The sequence below is a fragment of the Dromaius novaehollandiae genome, chromosome 24 (genome assembly GCF_036370855.1).
Source record: "Dromaius novaehollandiae isolate bDroNov1 chromosome 24, bDroNov1.hap1, whole genome shotgun sequence".
Lineage (NCBI taxonomy): Eukaryota > Metazoa > Chordata > Aves > Casuariiformes > Dromaiidae > Dromaius > Dromaius novaehollandiae.
The window spans coordinates 7,395,301-7,414,149 of record NC_088121.1 but is presented as its reverse complement, the minus strand read 5'-3'; the positions used below and the strand labels follow the sequence as shown (position 1 = coordinate 7,414,149).

Below are 18,849 nucleotides of genomic sequence, written 5' to 3'. Positions count from 1 at the left end.
AGAAATGGAGTCTACATCTCTTCCCATAAACCAGTTTTAACGGGATGTCGTACGGACAGACCTGGAGTTACAGTGAACATACCATTTTACATTACATACTAAATTAGATGGAGCATCTGTAGACACGCCCTTAGTCAATTAAAAAAAAATAAGAGGCTCGTATAAATAATTCAAATATAAACAGTCAATGCATAATTATGGTAAGCTGTAACAGAAGCCAGCACTAAACTTCAGCACCATGAATGATACAGAATAGTGTATGAATAGTATTATTCAAACAGTATTAAGAAGAGTTTTGAAAAGATGAAGCATAAGAAGAGGTCTAGAAGGCGGCAATAAAAACAATTAAGAGGTATAGGAGATCCTTTTTACAAGGAGAACTTAAAGCCTCCACTAAATTAAGGCATGATTTAATAATAACAAGAAGTTAGAGGTAAATAAAACAAGAAAACTCTGAAAGTCAATCACCAACTACAGTCTAACTACCATAAAAGCCCCAAAGTCTCCAATTAACTTAAATAACAAATGCTGGGAGAGCATGCAGGAGTGCAAGAAAACCACAGGAAGTTTTAAGTGTTTAATAAACCCTTGACTTTAAATGCGACAAGAACACAAAGGAAGTCAAGAAAGGTTACTGATGTGAATAAAAGTCATCCAGGTAAATTACTTGGAATAAAGTTTGAGACAACAAACCCAAACTCTTTAACATAGCTAAGGCAATCAATGACTGCATGCAAGAAAAAACGCTTTGTTCACATATATGTTGCAAGTAATGGGACAATTCTAAAACACAACGTAAGTCAGTATTAAGAGGATTAAAAAGGAAAACCACTGGTTTAATCCTGGAAAACTATGTCTGTCCTCATACTCTGCAGAAATTCATCCACTTTCTATATTTGAATACAACCTCAGAATCTGTTTACCTCAAAATTAAAGCTCTATCCTAAAACAGTCCTCCCCAAATTTTCTCAGTATCTTATAAACAGCATTTAAACTGCTCTGTGATTCATAAAAGAATATTCTAATAAAGTTCTGGACAATTCTAAAATATACTTGAAAAGAATAGTGTTTGGAGTATTAGCAACATTTAGCTTATTTTTAGGACAAGGAAAAAGTATTCCTCCCCCACCCTCCCCAATTAAAAAAAGACAATTTCAAAATAGACAGGCTTAATTAAAAAGTTAGCAATGGAATAGTAAGCTCTTTTCCTTCCAAGTCACTGTTCCAAAGCTAACCTTGGTCCGTAGAAAAAAAATTGATTAATACTAGAAAGCTGTCCAATGCCTCAATTCCACTTCCCACTGCAGGTTACATAACTGTAGACAGCATTAGCAAATTTGCTTAGACATACTGCAACTGTGATCTAAACATTTATTTTATTATTTAACTTCAAAAAAACAAATGGTATATGAAAGGGTGGTGGAATAGAACTAACAAATAAAGGAAAACAGCTTAGAACCTATGATTTGAACAACCAAATCATCCAAGAAGAAAATCTTTACTATATTACACAAATACATACATATGCTCTAACCAAAAATAAACTAGTACCTAAAAACATTAGCTTGTTATGATCATGAACACCATATTGTTATTTGCAGTTAAGGACAAACACGTACCAAGATAAAGTAAGATCAAGAGCATGCAGGATGTTTGTACTACCTGTTTTAATGAGGAGTGAGCACCTGTCAGAAGATCTGATAACCAGCACCAAATCCTTCCAGTGCATTCCTGAGCACCTTCCGGCCCTTTCCTAAATCCTTCTTTAGTTCTTAAGCAAGTTCTGCTTTTAGTGGCATCACCAGTCAGATTCTTGTGTAGGCAAAGCTGGGTGCCACCAAATTAGGAACATCAAGTTGTCTAACGATACCTGGAGCACAACTATATGCCACGATACACTGGTGACAGCACAGGTCCCACACTGACAGCGCTCACCCATACCTGCGGTGTATTTCCATTACCAGCTGCCCATTTAGGAAGTTTTGGAGGGAGTGTATACAAAATAGTACATGCAAGGCTTCTGAACATAAAACAAACCTTACAGCCTTCCCTAACCTTATAATTACAGCACATAAGCAAACACGTTTCCCAATGTTCACATAAATATGATATAACCTGACTAAAGCAGAAATATTGGTGTTTCTCAGTAATTTAAAAAACATTATCTGAATGTGCTAAATCCTCATACTTCCAAGAGTTTATACTCAGAAATGTGGAGTTTTGAAAGGGATCAATACATGCAATTTAATGCCAAAACATTTCTTCAAATACAAATAATTTATTTTTACCTCCAAAATGAAGTCTTATCTTCTCCTATTCTTAAACCCGTAGGCAGGAACGAAGCTGGAATGAATCATACCAATCTCACTCTGCTCTGAGAAAGCTCAGAGCAGCAGCTATCATAGGAACTGAAGGCGTTTACTATAGAAGCGAAGATGGAAATTTAAAGTAATACAACTTCTCCATTCAAAAAGCCTCATTTCTGAGGAACAAAAAGAATTTCTATTGGTTAGAAAACCTAAGTTATTAGATGTTCACCAGACAGAAGCTGCCATGAGCAATGCCGTTCCCCTGACATACCAAAAGCAGTTTTTTAACTGAACTTGTATCATTCTTGTAAATCAGCCTGAATTTAGGAAAATAAAGTAGTTTTCATTCTGTGGCTTTGTTCCAGGTTTTCTTGGTGACCTTCTCCTTCCTCCTTTGTCTCTAACTAGTCTTTGGCTAGTAAGTTTTGAAGCCTTGATTCTGTATCGTTTTCAAAAAGTTTTTCAATAAATCTGTTCAAAATACAGCCTAGGTAAGAATGTCATTTCTTTGAGAAATACCATTATTACAAAGGTACAACTTTCAGAACTTCAACATTTTTCTGTAAGCTGCATTCCAATCAATGTGCATAACCATTTTTCTCAGGCAGTATCTTCTCTATTTGGAAATAACTTTTCAACTTATTCCAAGTAAATAACTATAAACTAATCAACCCACATAACTTCAAAAAATATGGACAATCAGGGCATCATCTGGCCATGATTTCCATTTGTGATGACATCCAGATGGAAATCCAAGGCCTACCACTTGTAAACAGGATTTTATGTATTTATGTGACTCTTGAGTACAGGTAATTATTTGGAACTATGTGAAAGATCCTATGAAAATATTAACAGGAGAACTGCAAAAGTTCTGCTATGCAGAATTCAACCTGCTCAGTTAATCTTTACATTTCATTTCTGTGCAGCAGCAAGTTGACACTATTTCAGTAACAGCCATTCTTATACTATAACTTTTATTTTGACAGTATTTTTCTGGAAGCTCTGAAGCAGAAGCCTAAAGTTGCACTTTGCATTCAGCCTTATATAAAAAACACACAACAATCATGTAAACTGATTCATAATTCACCCACTTTCACACTAGCTCTGGGGCATTATTTACTGAGAGTTATCCTGTACTTCAAACCCTCCCTGAAATCTGGTAAGAACTACAGCAAATATCAACATCACGCAGTAGGACCGTTTATGGTACTGAAGTTCTAATACAGATTTATCAGCAATAGTTCAAGACTATACCACTATAAACAATCACCTGGGACTGTCCAAGATATACATAGCCCTGATTCAGGTGTTTTGCCTACAATACAACAGAGGACTATATTTTAAAAAGTCTCACAACAGGATCTTCTAGAAGAGACAGGTCATTCGGTTCCATGACTTCCATTCAAGTCTCACCTTACACAGCATGTATTTTTGTTAAAACAAAGTTGCATACTTTCCCTCTTGACAGCCTGACTTTGCACAGAAAGATACGAAATGGAGGCACATATGGTATTCACTCCAAACAATAGTATAAATTATGCCACTGGGGTTTGTTGCCTAGATAAAGCGCTAAGCAGAACACAGTAAAGACACAAATACAGCTAAACAGCACAGAAGCACTACCACAAGGTTATAAATAAGCACTGGAGAAGTACATCCTCCTCTTCTTCCCCCCAAAAAAGTTACACAAGTATTTTTCGCAAACATGTATCAAATTAAAATCTGATCTGATGTAGATGACAATGTCTTTCTTCCTCCAAGATCAGACTTTTGATATGCCATATAATCCATAACAGATTATTTTGGTATATTTTGGTTACATTTCAGGGCCTACTTAGCACCTTAAAAGAAGATTATAGCCTGATAAGACCATTGGATATATTTTTATATCTAACATACAACAACCCTTTAAGATACTCTTAAACTTGGTTAGTGAAACATGACTTTTGGAAGGAAAACATATAGAGAAGCAGAGACTCCAAAAATGTGGTGCTGAGTAAGTGTATCCTTGCTTCATGTGCACAAACAAGAAAAAAAACAACTGTAACAGTCTAAAAAGGGGAGACACTGCAGAAAAAACTGATATTTCCTATTATTACTTTTAGTATACTGTCCTGCATTCAGGAAGAAACACCAGTTATCAAAAGTGTCAAAAAGTATCAAAAGAGACAAACTTCTATACTACTCCTCTAGCAGAGATGTCAACTTATTAACTGTAAAATAAAGGGCAGGCTGTTTCTTTTTTTCTTAGCAAAGGTAATTAATGCTAATGCATTTGATTTGAGAAAAGTTTCCTACAAGCTTTGTTAGCAGGACAGAAGCCTATCAACGACAAACTGGGAGAAATGAATGACAGCGGTAGGAAAGCTCAACTATTAAATGAAATTTCAGAATATGCAAAAGCAACAAAGCAATGTTTTAAATCACTTTTCTGCTACTGGTTGGCTAAGAAAAAATCTTCTCATGTACAGCAGCTGTTGGCTCTTACCAACATAGTAATCATGTCAAAGATAATGGGGGTGGGGAGGGGTTCTGATAAAAATCAGAGATGTTACCCAAGAAAGTTCAACAGGTTGTTTTTGTTTTGCTTTTAATTACACTCTTACCCTAACTTTCTTTCTAGATCTCAAACACATACATTAGCAACATGTTTACTCTCAATGTTTCAATGCAGAAAAATAAGTAAGTAAGAATTCTGACTTTTCCTAATGACTCCTAAACTGTTGTGCATGCTAAAAGGAAAATGCAAAGGATTTACTACAGCTATGAAGACCTAGAACAAAATCAGGCTGTAACTGTCTGCATCGAGACCAAAAAGTTGCAAAGTATTCTGATGGTAGACTGTAAGAAGTGATATGCATGATCAGATTTAACCGGTGAAGAAGTTACACAAGTAAAGAGCAAGCAAGTTTTGAGAAATATGACCAAGGCATAACCAAGATCCTGCCTTCTGCAAATGTGTTAGAGGAGACTGGTAAATAGAGGGGAATGTCAGGTGCCATCATAAATATGCTCTAAAGGAGATTATGAACCTAGTGTCAGTAATCACTTGCAAACACAGGTCAGATCAAGGTCAAGCAGAACATACTATTCCAGTCTACATTTTGTGTCTACCCTAGACTTGGTCAGCTGCTGATTCTTGAATGCCATCTCAATTTCACAAATTACTCAGGCCTACCTCTCATGGTAAGAAAGTCTGAATTAACACCTTGTGAGGATTTATTCAGAAATAAGAGTCTTCCTACATGAGCATGGAAGAAGTTCTACAGTAATTACAGCCTTGATTAACTGGGCAGAAACACACCGCTTTAAAGCTTTAATAGCTGTAAAAGTCACCTCTTCTGACATAATCAGAGTTCATTAAATGAACTGCAGCAACAAGACTATTCGCCAGAAGTTAAATATTTTTAGATGTCCAAGGACAAAGCCTAAAACACGTGAAAAAAATCAAAAAGGATGCTTGTTTTACTGAAGATTGGTAGCTATTTAATAACTGCATGTTTTGAAAAACTACATGCTAATATACTTCTCAAATAAGGTCTTGTCCAGTCATCAGTAAGACTTTAAACTGTCAATTTTCTTTTGAGAAAAGCACATTTCTAAAGGATGCATTCATTCACACTTGATCAAACTTGGCACTTCTTATTCATTGCTATTTCTCCTCCAAACTATAAGACAAAATCTGCAAGTAGACTAAAATAAAGTTTATGAAGAGGAACTAATCTGCTCAGGTAGCTAATAAATTCAAATTTGACAACACTCTTGAGAAGCTACTCTCTAACAAGTTTATAAAGTTGGTAATTAATCTATAAAATTCCCTTGTACTAAGATTTTTTCACCTGCAAAAACTAAAACCAAAACATTTTTCTCCCCCTTCCCCTCTCCCCACACCTTTTACAGCACAGTCAGAATTAATTCAAAAGAGAACATTGCTTTTTACCCCTGCTGAACTCATAGTTCATCACAATTTCCTTTACTTTCCTACAAAACCTCAACCTCAGAGCTAAGATCAAGTATGGAAACTTTCATATCCAAGAGATGCAGCTGTATCTGCAAAAGAGTTATGAATGGAAACCATTTTGGAATCTCAGTTGCTACCAATTTAGCAAAAATATTACATTTCTTACAGACAAATTGAAATGAATTGCAAATATTAGCAGATACTATTACAAATACTAAAAATAACTGAGAATAAATGTACAGGAATAAACACAATCCAACGCACTGTGCTAAAAAAAGGGCTAAAAATTTCAATATACACATTAGAAAAGAACAAAGAACATATTAAGAATCAGCTTGTCTTTTACATGGATGATAAAGCCTTAATCATAACAAATCAAAGCAACCAAATACTATGAATATGGTCTTTTTGCTTAATGCTACAAGAGAGTAATTCCACAGATAATTTACTTCTTGCCTGTACTTAAATATCTTATCTATATTGTGCTTTGGATGCTTTTTTTGTATATATGTATATAATTTATGAAAATCTGTGAGCCCTGGGTAGGAGTTTGTTTATAAAGAACAGGAAGACCTATTGTTCCAAGTGATTCCAATTTGAAATCTGTATAATTCATAACTGTTAGAACTCCAAAAATAGCATTAAAAAGAACTACCAAATTAGTTTATTAATATTCTCTCTGTAACTGTCTGAATGCAAAAAAAACTTATGAAAAATTACCTTAGAAAAGATTGTCTGGCTTTTCTGATTTATAATATAATCAAATTCTTTTAAGTTGTTTTTCTAGCCATTCAAGTAAATCACAGGCACACAAATTTTATTTGCTAAGATAAGGCACATTTAAGAAAAAGCATACCACCACCTCTAATTTACCAAGAGCTACTCATCTATGTCCTAAATGTGTTTTATGACAGATGACAATAAAAATCAATGCTCGAATTTCAGACTTTGTAACAACCTCACCTACAAATCTGTGTTTAAACAAATAACCAATTGTGTCCCATCATTTCTTGCCCCCAGCCCCCTCTTCAATCTCTAAAACAAACAGAACTTACTTAAAAACCTGTTTTTCTAAATATTTGATCTTGGTCCCAATGAGAGTTCCACAGTCAACTGCAGTGCAAATAAAATCAGGCCCTAGATTACCATTTTAAAACATGTACAACGAGGCCATTTTAAATATTATCTCCTTGCCTTATTTGGTCCATCAGACACCTTCAGCGAATTGAGGTGCACACATTCACCTCCCGCAGGAGCAGACACCCTCCTGCTACAACCGTAAATATTTCCTTTAGCTACCCCTGCGATGGCGTCATAAAGTGTGATTTTGGCCTAGAACACTAGTCGAAATACCTGTTATATAAGGCCATGTCTGGAGGCACATGCACTCTAGAAAAAATATCACTGCTGAATTATTCATGGAAAAAATAATGGATGTTTTCTTGGGTATAGTTATAAGGAGTAACGTGCGTATTCCCCCCCCCCCCACACACACACACAAAATCCTCCTCCCATCCTTCCTCCTCTGCCAAACTCAGCCAGAAGTAGACGTCCACGGTGCCTGCGAAATTGCACGCACAGGATCGCTAACACCTTAAAAACAACAACGAACAGGAGCCCTGCAGAGAAATAAAGCCTCCATTTTTCATCTGTACCAACGCAGAGTTAAAGAATAATTTTTTTTTTGGGGGGGGGGGGGGGAGATCGCTCGGCGGCACTTCGCTCCCTGCCCGCGGATAATTTTAGCCGCCCCCCGCCCACACGAGAAGTTGGCGGTCTGAGGACGGCTGACACCGTTGCGCAAACAGATATTCCCGTATTGGTAAAAACTTTCCGACCCCCCCTCCCCCTACCCCTCCCCCCCCCCCCCGCGGCGGCCGCGGGAAGTTGCGGCGCGGCGCAGCGGGCCGGCGCGGGGCGGCGGGGCCCGGCGCGGGGCGGCGGCGGCGGGCGGGTCCTACCTTTCTTGGCTTTCGGGGAGTGCCGGCGGCTGCGGGCGCTGGCGGCTCGCTCTTCCTCAATAGCGGCGGCTATCTCCGGGTCGTCCTCCCCATTGTACCACACCAACAGCTCCTCGCCCGGCGCGATTGGCTGGCGGGAGAGAAGAGACACGCGCGGCACCAATCAGGCGGCGGCTTGTTGGCGGCGGGCCGCCGGGCGGGGGAGCGGCGGCGGCGCCGACGGCTGTGCCCCGCGGCGCCCCGCGGCAAGGGCGCCGCCGCCGCGCGCCCGCGACCCCTGCCGGCCGGAGGGCCGCGCCGCCGCGTGCAGCGCCGAGCCCCGGGCGCGGCGGCTAAAAGTCATTAGCAGCAACACGAAGACTAATTACTACGTGTTTCAGGAGACCCAGCGCTGCCGCCAGCCTGATCAACGCCAAATGGGCGGTTTCTCCCGTTTTTCCACACCCTCCTTAAAACAGTTCCAGAATCGTACACTAGGAAGTCTCCAACTCCATAGGCTAAGACATAGTTTGATCGATTTTTTAAATCTCGATTTTTTCTCCATTCCCTGCACAATTCTATCCAAAGACAAAACCCCAAACCCACATGCCTTCCCTTGGCTCAGCTGCAATACCCCCTTTTCCCCCAGGGTTAAAGGACATTGGGATGCTGGAAATAAGATACTATTTTAAAAGTCATTACATGAGAGCAAAGGGTATCCTAAGACTTGTATTTCAAGTCTGAAACCAAAGGGAACTTTTCCATACGAAATGATAGTAATATCTGTTTCTTATGAAGCATTTTTCTTGTAGGTCGCACAGCACTTGACAAAGGTGATAGGTATTGTTATACCCTCTGACACTGGAACAAGAGGCACAAGATCCCAACAAATATGCCAAATGTTTAAGTTTCAATATAAGCAAAACCTACTCTTTGGCTTCCTTTACAGTTCTAGATGCCCGATGGATAAGTAGTGGTAACAATATTTGCACAGTCCCATTCTGCAGCTGCTTAGCAGTGAGGAATGAAGAGAAGTTGCTTGCTGCAAACAACTTACCAATACATAAACTCCAAGAAGGAGTTGGCATAAAAAGGCAATGGGGCCACACAGTGACAGTGAGCACACAGCCTGTTAGCCTCACATCTGGAACTAAGAGTCAGCTTGGTGAACTTAGTTTTGGAGCAGCTACTCTGTAATCTCAGTGGAGCCCTCTAACCTAGTACCTTTAAGGCACAATGCAGCAACAGATCTAAAATCAGGCAATTAAAACAGCTCCCTCAGTAGCAATACTGGTGAGGAGAGGACTACCCTGACGAAGTGCCATTTGTAGAGCTACTCTGCTACTACAGAGTACACAGCCCCCTTACTGACGCCACCCTCCAACATCACCTCCAGCAACCAACCTCCTCAAAGCCGTTATCTATGGGTTGCTCATGTAGTAGTGGCAGGTCAGGATAGTTTAGTTGAAGAGGGGAATTATGGACAGGCTCACTGGGCTGAAATTGTAGCTGTCACATGCTTTCTTGTGCATTGTGCTTTAACTGCAACATTTCTTCAATCTGGAGATTTTCTTTTCAAAAGGTTTCCTTTGAAGTAGTTTTGAAATTTCTTTTCTAAAGTAACATCCAAAGTTAACATAGATCATATGACGCTATTCATTGTACACATACAAACATCACAACATGCTGCACTGACTGAGACATACAGTTACCTGTTTGACCTTACAACAGCATACACTTTTCACCAATTTTCTACAGTCTTTCACCAAAAGATAGCACTTCTGCACATGGATGTGGCTCACCTCCCCTCAAACGTGACCACAGCACTTTGTGGACCCATGTGGTAGTACTTGTGTGTATTTTTCCACACCTATTCTATTGGTTGACTAACATTGCATTCCTATGTAACAAGTAATTGTTACATATTATTAGAGTTATTATAAACCTGTTTGACAAAACCTTCTTCCATAAGCAAATTAATTTCACCTTAAAAATCAAGGACAGTCTCACAGTCAAGCTGATTTAGAAGACTTTTTGAAACCACGTTTTCACTGCAATTTATTATTATAATTTTTAATTCTTGAAGAAAAGGCATTGAGACCAGTACTATGTGCAGAACACTGTTAAAGTGGCTCATCCCATTTGGAGAGGCAAGGAAGAGCTTCTGAAATCCCCATAATGAGTTTAAGCTGTTTCAATAAAATATCACAAATCTCATATGTATATTGGGGAAAGTATATGCAAAGCAGCCTATAAAGATCCTTCAGTAAAGAGGAAGAGAAGATGGAAGAGAACTGTATTTGCCTGTGCTTGCTTAAAAATTCTATGCTAGACCTGATTCGAAGTCCCCAGCATGGAATTTTTCTATTCATTTACAGCAGAGAAGAGGGAAATGAAAGCTCTGTGCAGTTTTTAGGTTCTTTTACACCAAGCAAATTCAGACTTTGCTTATCTTAGCAAGGCAGCTTGGAAATCAGCTTATTTAACTTACAAATTAGAAATGCAGAAAAAGCTAAAGAAAAACTTGGGAAAAAATTAATAGCTATGACAGCATTTTAAATGGCACCAGGTAAAGTAGAGCAAAATGACATACAAGCCAGCAAATTCTCTTTTGGGGGCAAGTAAGAACTTTGTTTGGGTATCACCAAATAGAAATCCTCCAATTTATGAATTATGATAAAGATCAGGAAAGAACCATGTGTACCTGCACTTGTAAAATAAAAATTGGTTTGAAATGGCAGCACATGCATCATAACATATTACATGCAGGAGAAGGACATTTAAAATATTTGTAAACTTATGTTAACTGCAAGACTGGTCAATCTAGAGCAGAAAGCATTTCAACTATCTGATAGCATTTACAGAACAGCTTTTACATGCCACTAAAAGTTAGGGCAAAAATATCTACCCCACCTAATCTACAGTCTACAGAACTCAAAAAAATTATGTTTACGTGCCTACATCCATTAACTACTTGCAGAAATATTTTATCAAAGAACACAAGTATGTACACTGTTACTTATTAAATGCTTTTTTTAGTCTCAGTGGTCAGGAAAGAGTGATGTCAATCTAAGGCAGATACAGGCCATATAAGAACTAAGTCATCCTTGGCACAGAAGGCCAGACAAATAAGCATTTAAGTTAGAGAGACATACAACTGTAAGCACTTTGTAAAGCAGAAATGGCACGATATTTTTTCCAGGTATGACTCTTCTCTGCAGTTTCTAAATTATTGGATAGTGAGAAATGATACAAGACATTTAAATGCTTTAATGCAGTAATTTGCCCTTGAGACCACAAATTTGAGATTTCCTACATTATACTTTTTCATCCTATGCTGTCTCTTGCAGCTCTGTTTGCAAGTTGCTCCAAACTATATAAGAAATCTGGTTACTACAAATTCGTGGTCACTTCAAGTAGTTAAAACAAGTCTATAAAATGCTAGATAAAACAAGCTTTCTTAATGCTCTCCTTTGTTTTTTATATCCACAGAATGGACAAGGAACACTAAACAATGTTGGACTAAAAATACTCCTATTAAACTACAAGAATTGTCCATTTGCTCAATTAAAAACCTGAGATGTGACTAAATCTTGACTTACAGTATGCTGACTCAATGCTGAAAATTTAACGATTGTGAAAACTGTTGGATGTCATGTAGAACTTTTACTTTAAAAATCATGACAGATTAGCAAGATCAGAATTTTCCTTACATATCATTTTAAAAAGGTGGAAGAGTAAAATACATTGAAATAGATGGTTTTAAAAAAATAGAGAACCTAGGCTTGCACTTCCAGTAAACATTCATTACTAGAAACTCTGCAATGCAACGCATCTAGGACCAGGTTGGTCCTGGAAACAGTTTGGTCTCTTCTGAGCAGCATGAAGCTGGAATTACTAACACAAGAGCTCAACCTGGCTCCTACAGAGCTAGTTCAGGTTTGTCTGCATTGCATTGCATTCCTGGAATGAAGAACCCAGGGCACAAACAACTCAGTGGCTCTACCTACGTCAGCTCAGGTCCGGGAGCTCCTGCTTTGTGCCAGACCCAAAACCAAAACCATCCAGAGCTGCTGCTTCTGCACTGAGCCTTTTAAGAGGCTTAGTATGTCAGGCACAGCAGCAAGCCTATGTGCAGAAGCAGTCTGGAGGTAACAGTCTGACATATCACTCCCTCCAACTAGCATACAGTGGAGACACCAACATGACTTTCTAGAAGCTAGCCTGCCACTGGCATTGCTAACACTAAATTGATGCTAACAAGCCAAGAGCACAGTGGAAACATATCCAATAGATGCTGCAGGGGTAAATAAACCCCACTGAACTCAAAACTGCTTTCTGAAGAACCCCATTCACATCCCAGACAAACTCAAAATCTCACCACACTGCAACAAGTCCCAGACACATTTTGAAACCAATAAAACTGGTCCTTATTGGCTGCTCCAGAAGAAAGAAAAAACTTTCAGAGAAAGTTGCTCAACAGCATGATCTTGTTGGCAAGACTTAGTAGGATAAAATTCATCAGGTCACAAAAGGAGAAGATAGTCAAGAAGACAGGGAACAAAAGACATTTCAGATACTGAAGCAAGGTGTGTTATTTTGTCAGCATCGCTCAGCCTCTTTTAGCAGTACAGTGAGTTTCCAAAGTGTGATATTCTCCATGAGAAAAATTTGAAATGTGAATGCCTATCTTTACCAGGACTAAAATCATTGCAGATTCAGTAAGAGGAATTTACAATTTCAGAGTAACTCCAAAAGCACAGTGAAAGTACACTTCCATTAACAAACTACCGTGATTATGGGCAAGGGAGGAGGTAACCCAGGATAAAATGTCTAAGAAAAAAAGGTAGCTATGGATTCACACCCAGAGCCTGCCCTCACTGAATAAACACCAAAAGAGATGTCACTAGTCTGGCTGGCAACAGGGAAGCTCTACTTGAATGCTATCTCAAAGCTATTAGGAAATTCAGAAAATATTTAATGTTTTTTCCATCTAGTTTAAGTGACCTAAAATTCAGTAGCACAATATAAGTTTTACATATGGTCATCTTGCCCTACCAACTTCAAAACTGCACAACAACAACTTACTCTTTTTGTTATCTATAAATGTTGTACACCTTACAAGGAAATAAAGGGGCATGGACTAAAAACAAGACTTTATATACCCCCAAAAAACTTTATTAAAAAAACCAAAGTTGAGCAATGTATACCCACTGCTAGTAGATTCACAGTTCTCAAAGATTCAAGTAACTGTAATAGCTACAATATTCTAACACTAACATACTTTACCATTACTTACAAGCTAACCATTTTTTTCCTTGATATAGGAGAAAATTCCCCACAAATTACACCCTTTATTTCCCCCCTCGCTCCCTAAACAAAGCTGGATGTGAATAAAATTAAGAAAGTTTGTTTCATGAAGCTCCCTATAAGTGTCTTGGCAACCAATCTTTGTATGATGCAAACACCATAAAAACAACTGATTTCTGAAAAAAGTCTCAAACAGATCCTCAGTTTGAAGTGCTTTCAGTATCTACAGGAACTTAAAAATATTTAAGTGATCTGCTATAGCTTTTCATCCCCATTTGTATCAAAATCAATGCTACATCATATCATCAGCAAACAAAAAAGATGGAATCTTCATCCATATCCTTGTTTTTAAAAGTACCTTGTAATATCAACTGTATTGACAGGGAAGAACTTCGACCAACGAAACTATGCCTTTGCAATATTTTAATTGTATTTCATAAAATGCTTCAAAATCAATTTAACAGAAATGGTAGAAAAAAGATTTGGAAAAAGGGGAATAAAAGGTGTTGAAAAACTAATAACTGATTCTTCATAGACATTGCTACCTTTAAGCTTTTGTAGTAAATGGTCCTGTTGATCTCCAGAGGAAACAGATTTTGCTCCTTCCCTGAACGAGCCCAGTTTATATACCGCAGCCAGTTCCCTTTCTTGGGATCAGTTGCATCAACGCACATCCATCCCAGGTTTGGGTAATATACCTAAGAAAGAAAAATGACATTTATCCCAAGCAAATGGAAAACTGTATTAATGTTGAAGTGTAAATACACTAAAACAGAACACATTTTAAAGCTGTATAAAGTAGTAATCATCATCTAAGGAAAGAAATGAGGCAAAGACTACAATCTGAGGCACAGGTTTGTTGGGGGGGGTGCTATTTTGTTGTCTTTTTAGAGAAACTGATATGATCAGAAAAAAGGAAGAACTTTTTGGCCTGTAAACCCTTCTGTCTGAAGATTTTTAGTTGAAAAGTCAAATTACTTAGCATTCTATGCTTTGTCTTCAGTTTTGAAAACAGAAAATGATTAACATCTGTATTTAGTAAAGACCTGATTTAAACATATAAACACAACACAAACACATAAACAAGAAGTTTAATTTTACTATCTGACAAATTGGGAAGAGTAAATAAAAGTTAGCAGTATTTGCTTTATTTGGAAAGATAAGGGAAAGCATAATATACATTTAATCTTGCTTCAGGGGATTAAAGAGCATGTTAACCATTCAGAAGTTGTGATCACTTTGAAAAATATTTGACCCATCTATAAACTTCTGTATGGTCCAAGACACTATGTAAATTCTTTTGTTTCCATTTATGGAAAAATGTTTTGAAAGTCTGCTCATTTTACATTTCAAGACAGCTTGTAATAAAACAAAGTTACTGACAAGTCTTCAGTATTTTCAGCTGAGTTGCAATTCTGTTTCTCTTCCAAGATGTGTTATGCATCTCCCACATTTCTTTATAATCTAAGCTAGATGCCAATAAGAAAAGCTTTCAGTGGATGCTATATATTTGCCAAACCAAAGAACACACCACTGTTCAGCAACTAGAGCTATCATTTTTCTGTTATTTAAAAATATTTTCTGTCTCAGGACACAGGCATACCGACAGGTACACAGTGCCTCAGAAGTACTGGGCAGCTCAGAATTTCAGAAAAAACAACACTGGAAAAGTATGTGTAATTTGATTAAATTATGTGCTTTTTCCTTTTGGTTAGGTCTATAAATATCAGCTTCTACCTACAAGAAATCTCTTCGCAAAGCCCGGCCTCCCTAGCTCATCTCCTGCAACATTTGCTTAGCACCAGTGTAGATAAAAGGAATAAAGTAAAATTCAGACCTCATCATAACTTTCTGATTATGCTACACAATGTTACAACTTTTTAAATTATTTCTCATAGTTTACAAAGAATTCTAAGTCTTTTCCAAAGATTTTATGTTTTCATTTTAAAGTATTCTTCTACAGTAGCTTAAAAATAAGAACCATTTAGTAAAGTTCATTTCTTTTGTGCCAATATCCTGCTGATTTAATAAGACAGAATTTTATCAATTGAGAATTTTATAAAATGTTTCAATAGACAAGCCAAAATCTTCTGTCTCTTTCCAAGCAAGAAACAAAAAGGAAACATCTCCCTTACTTAAACTATTCCAGCATGGATTTCATCAGCTGACTTTTGAAAGAATGCTCATCAGCACACCCAGCCCTTGCAATATGAGAAAGTAAACAGCCTCACAGATCAAGATTGTAAAAGTAATCCCTTTGGTTAAAATGGAAGAAAAGAACAGCCAAACAACACTGTGGAAGAGTTAGTAAACGGGAGATGTGTGGCAAAACATAATACCTGATTACTTTTCAGTCAAAGCTTCTGATTTACTGAATTTTGTTTAAAGAGCTTGTGCACTGTGGGAAAGGAAATAGTTTTAACTCCTCTGTATAATATTGTGACTTTAAATGATTCCTGTAAAGCAGGATCAAGATCATTCAGTGCAGTTGTGCCGTTCATTCTGAACTCATCAGCAGGTGGCATTTCCCTCACAGTTTTCAATCACTTGCCATCATTTTCCTGTCAGTGGCTTTTCTTGACAGAAAAGGAAAATATGCTCAATTTATATATTTTTCCCTTCAGCTACAGCAAGCAGATATTGGCACACAAAACCCATCTTATTCAAAACAGTCATGTAGCATGACAGTTTGAAATTTTTAACTTTGAGCTAGCATCCCCAATTGGTTCTCAGGAGCCCTAATTTTTCTTCAGATTAACTTCACTAAAAAAATAAGTGAGATTCTCAGCAAAAAGGCTGTTCTCTTTGAGAGAAAGGTCCTCATACAGGACTACTTCCAAACACTACCATCCTTTTACAAATTACATTTTCTAACAGTTAAGCTGCTGAAGTGGTTTCAGATATCAGCATATGGGGCCAACTGTTGCAGTCTCATTTCAGCTGACTTTTTTTTCCAATTCCAAAACCAGTATTAAAGCAACAAGCAGCTACTTTGAAATCCAGTAAAGGACCCTCCTCATTCCCTGCCTTGCAAACTATGAAACTTTGTAACAGGATGTCTGTGACTGTAGTTTTCAACACAAATTTCAAGAATATTAAGACATCCAGTAAGAACACTCATAATCCAGCACTGAGAAGTGCAAGGTCAATAATTTACAGGACTGATTTAATCTTACTCACTGTTCTTTTACTGGATCAAAATTAGAGATACTTTATATATGTAGCAGAGTTTCTGAAAGCAGTAGCTCAACACAAACCTTCTACTTCAACACTTACTTTACTGATGGTGAATTTGCATTTATAGGAAACTGTTCTAGATCCATTTCTCTGATAGGGATTAACATTTTGTTTTGTACGTATATCCAGTGTTTCATGCAGTTTTATTTTAGCAAGCTAGTGGCCAAAAACACATGACTGCTATCAATATTTCATCCTAAAAATTTGTAAACTAGAAAGTATCAGTTCCTCCCATCCTCCACCTTGACTATTTACTTTTTAAAGCCACTGGCTGCATGTGCCTTAAAGACTGAAGTCTTTAGGAGTAGTTATGAACTGTCTTATTTAAAGATGCTGTGGATGGGATTCAACTCCAGATTAGAAAACTACATTTTGCAGTTTACATAACAAGATACAAGCCTTATGACTATCAGTGGAGCTCAGAGCTATTCAGCTGTCCAAACAGTATGTATTCGCTCTAAGGCAAGCCCAAATACAAGAATTTCTCCTACTGTGCAAGACTTCAGAGGAACACAAGAAATACTACAACAGTTGAGAACTCAAACACTTAAGCACAAAAGCCACTCAAATTAAAAATAACTGCTCTAACTACTCTAGTATTACTCTAAAACTACTTGTCTAAAAACATGTTTGTAGTGGAAATCATAGATGGTGATAATTCTGTATAACATCTACACCTAGAGTCTCTGGAAAAAATAAGGGGCAAACAAAATAGACTGATACTTTTTCCATTTACAAGGTGTTTCTTACCTCCCACATGTACACATTGCTCTTAACTTGAGATCTTTTTTTCTTGTCACCAACAAATGGACCAAACTTCTTGCCTTTTAAAATTGATTTTGTTGCCCAGACACCTGAAAAGATACATATCAGTAACTGCAATGAATCTACCCAACTTCAAGCAAATATTCTACACAATTCAGATTTCCTAAAATCATTAAATAGGTATCTGTGTCAGTTAGGAAGCATTCCGTAATATTAAAATCACAAGTAAATTGAAGTTTACTGAAGTGAATTCACAAAAACATCTCTCTACGCCCCACACCTCACTCCAATCATAAAAGGCTTAAGCATTTCTCTGGTTTTATTCTTTGTTCACAGGCTACTGAAGGTCTAAAGACAAAAAATGACCTCTGATTTCTCCTGTACCTCAGGTGATACTCAAAATACCATGAAAGAGTTACCCTTACAGGTTTTACAGTGCCAAGCCCCACATTTCAGCTGCTTTACTGAGTGAACATGTTATTAAAACAAAAACCTACTTGCCTGCTATGAAACAATGCCAGGTAAATAAAGCTCCCACAGAAGCTGTGAAACTAATACTACATTTAGAAGGAAACCACACAAGTTTGGTGAAAATGTGCATCTGCCTGTAAGTTTATCAATAAGATTTAAATGAACTGAAAATCTGGACAAGTACATTTCACTTGTTATAACAAAATGACTAAAACCAGATTTCTCCAATATTTAAGACAAGTCTGTGGAAAACCACCAATGAATTTCATGCAGGTATGTAACAGGTCTATATAGAAAACATTTGATTTCAACTACTTTGACACTGACTTTGTGAAGTGAAAAAATATTCTGAAGGTATCTCACTTTCAGAGTTATAAAAACATTGTTAGTAAAAGTTTTCTAGAATGTTTGCTCCTTATACCTGACTTCATTCAAACAAACCATTTCCATTCAGACCATACTAGATCAGGCTCATACTAGAAAAGATTAACCTTGCTGCAAAGAGTTTATAACCTGTTACTAATAATAACGCATCCACAGTCAGGCTTATTCATCAAACTCCTAGCTTAAAATAAACTAGCAAGCCCATAACTATCTTCCATCAAAATTCTGATTAAAACTGTTAAAACACCAAGCATTCTTGCCTACATTACAGAAACAATACTTTGCCTCGTATAGCACCTTTCAAGTCTGCCCTGAAGCTGTCCTTCTAAACTTAACTTTTTAATACTGATCAGGCAGGGAGATGTGGAATTCTAAGAGGGACAACAGTAAGGTGACTGTAAAAAACAAAACTAGAAAAGGTGAAAGTGCTTTAAGTGAATCAGCAAAGAATTTTCAGTAATTTCATAACCTA

The 18,849-nt window shown here is 37.4% G+C and overlaps 1 protein-coding gene across 16 annotated transcripts in view; it reads right to left on the bottom strand.

Moving 5' to 3' along the window:
- Window positions 1–18,849, bottom strand: part of PRDM2 (PR/SET domain 2) — a 73,027-nt gene that overhangs the window by 38,204 nt on the left and 15,974 nt on the right. For 14 of the 16 annotated variants that reach the window (XR_010392851.1, XR_010392850.1, XM_064525639.1 and 11 more), the window contains 3 exons: window positions 17,508–17,611; window positions 14,066–14,218; window positions 8,232–8,361 (listed from right to left, as the gene is read on the bottom strand). Coding sequence is in view for 12 of the 16 variants with exons in the window: in XM_064525633.1 (XP_064381703.1) it covers window positions 8,232–8,361; window positions 14,066–14,218; window positions 17,508–17,611 (387 nt within the window). In the remaining 4 variants the exon portion in view is untranslated. Of the gene's footprint in view, window positions 1–8,231; window positions 8,362–14,065; window positions 14,219–17,507; window positions 17,612–18,849 lie in introns of those variants that run through there. The other 2 variants (XM_064525644.1, XM_064525643.1) reach the window with 2 other exon arrangements.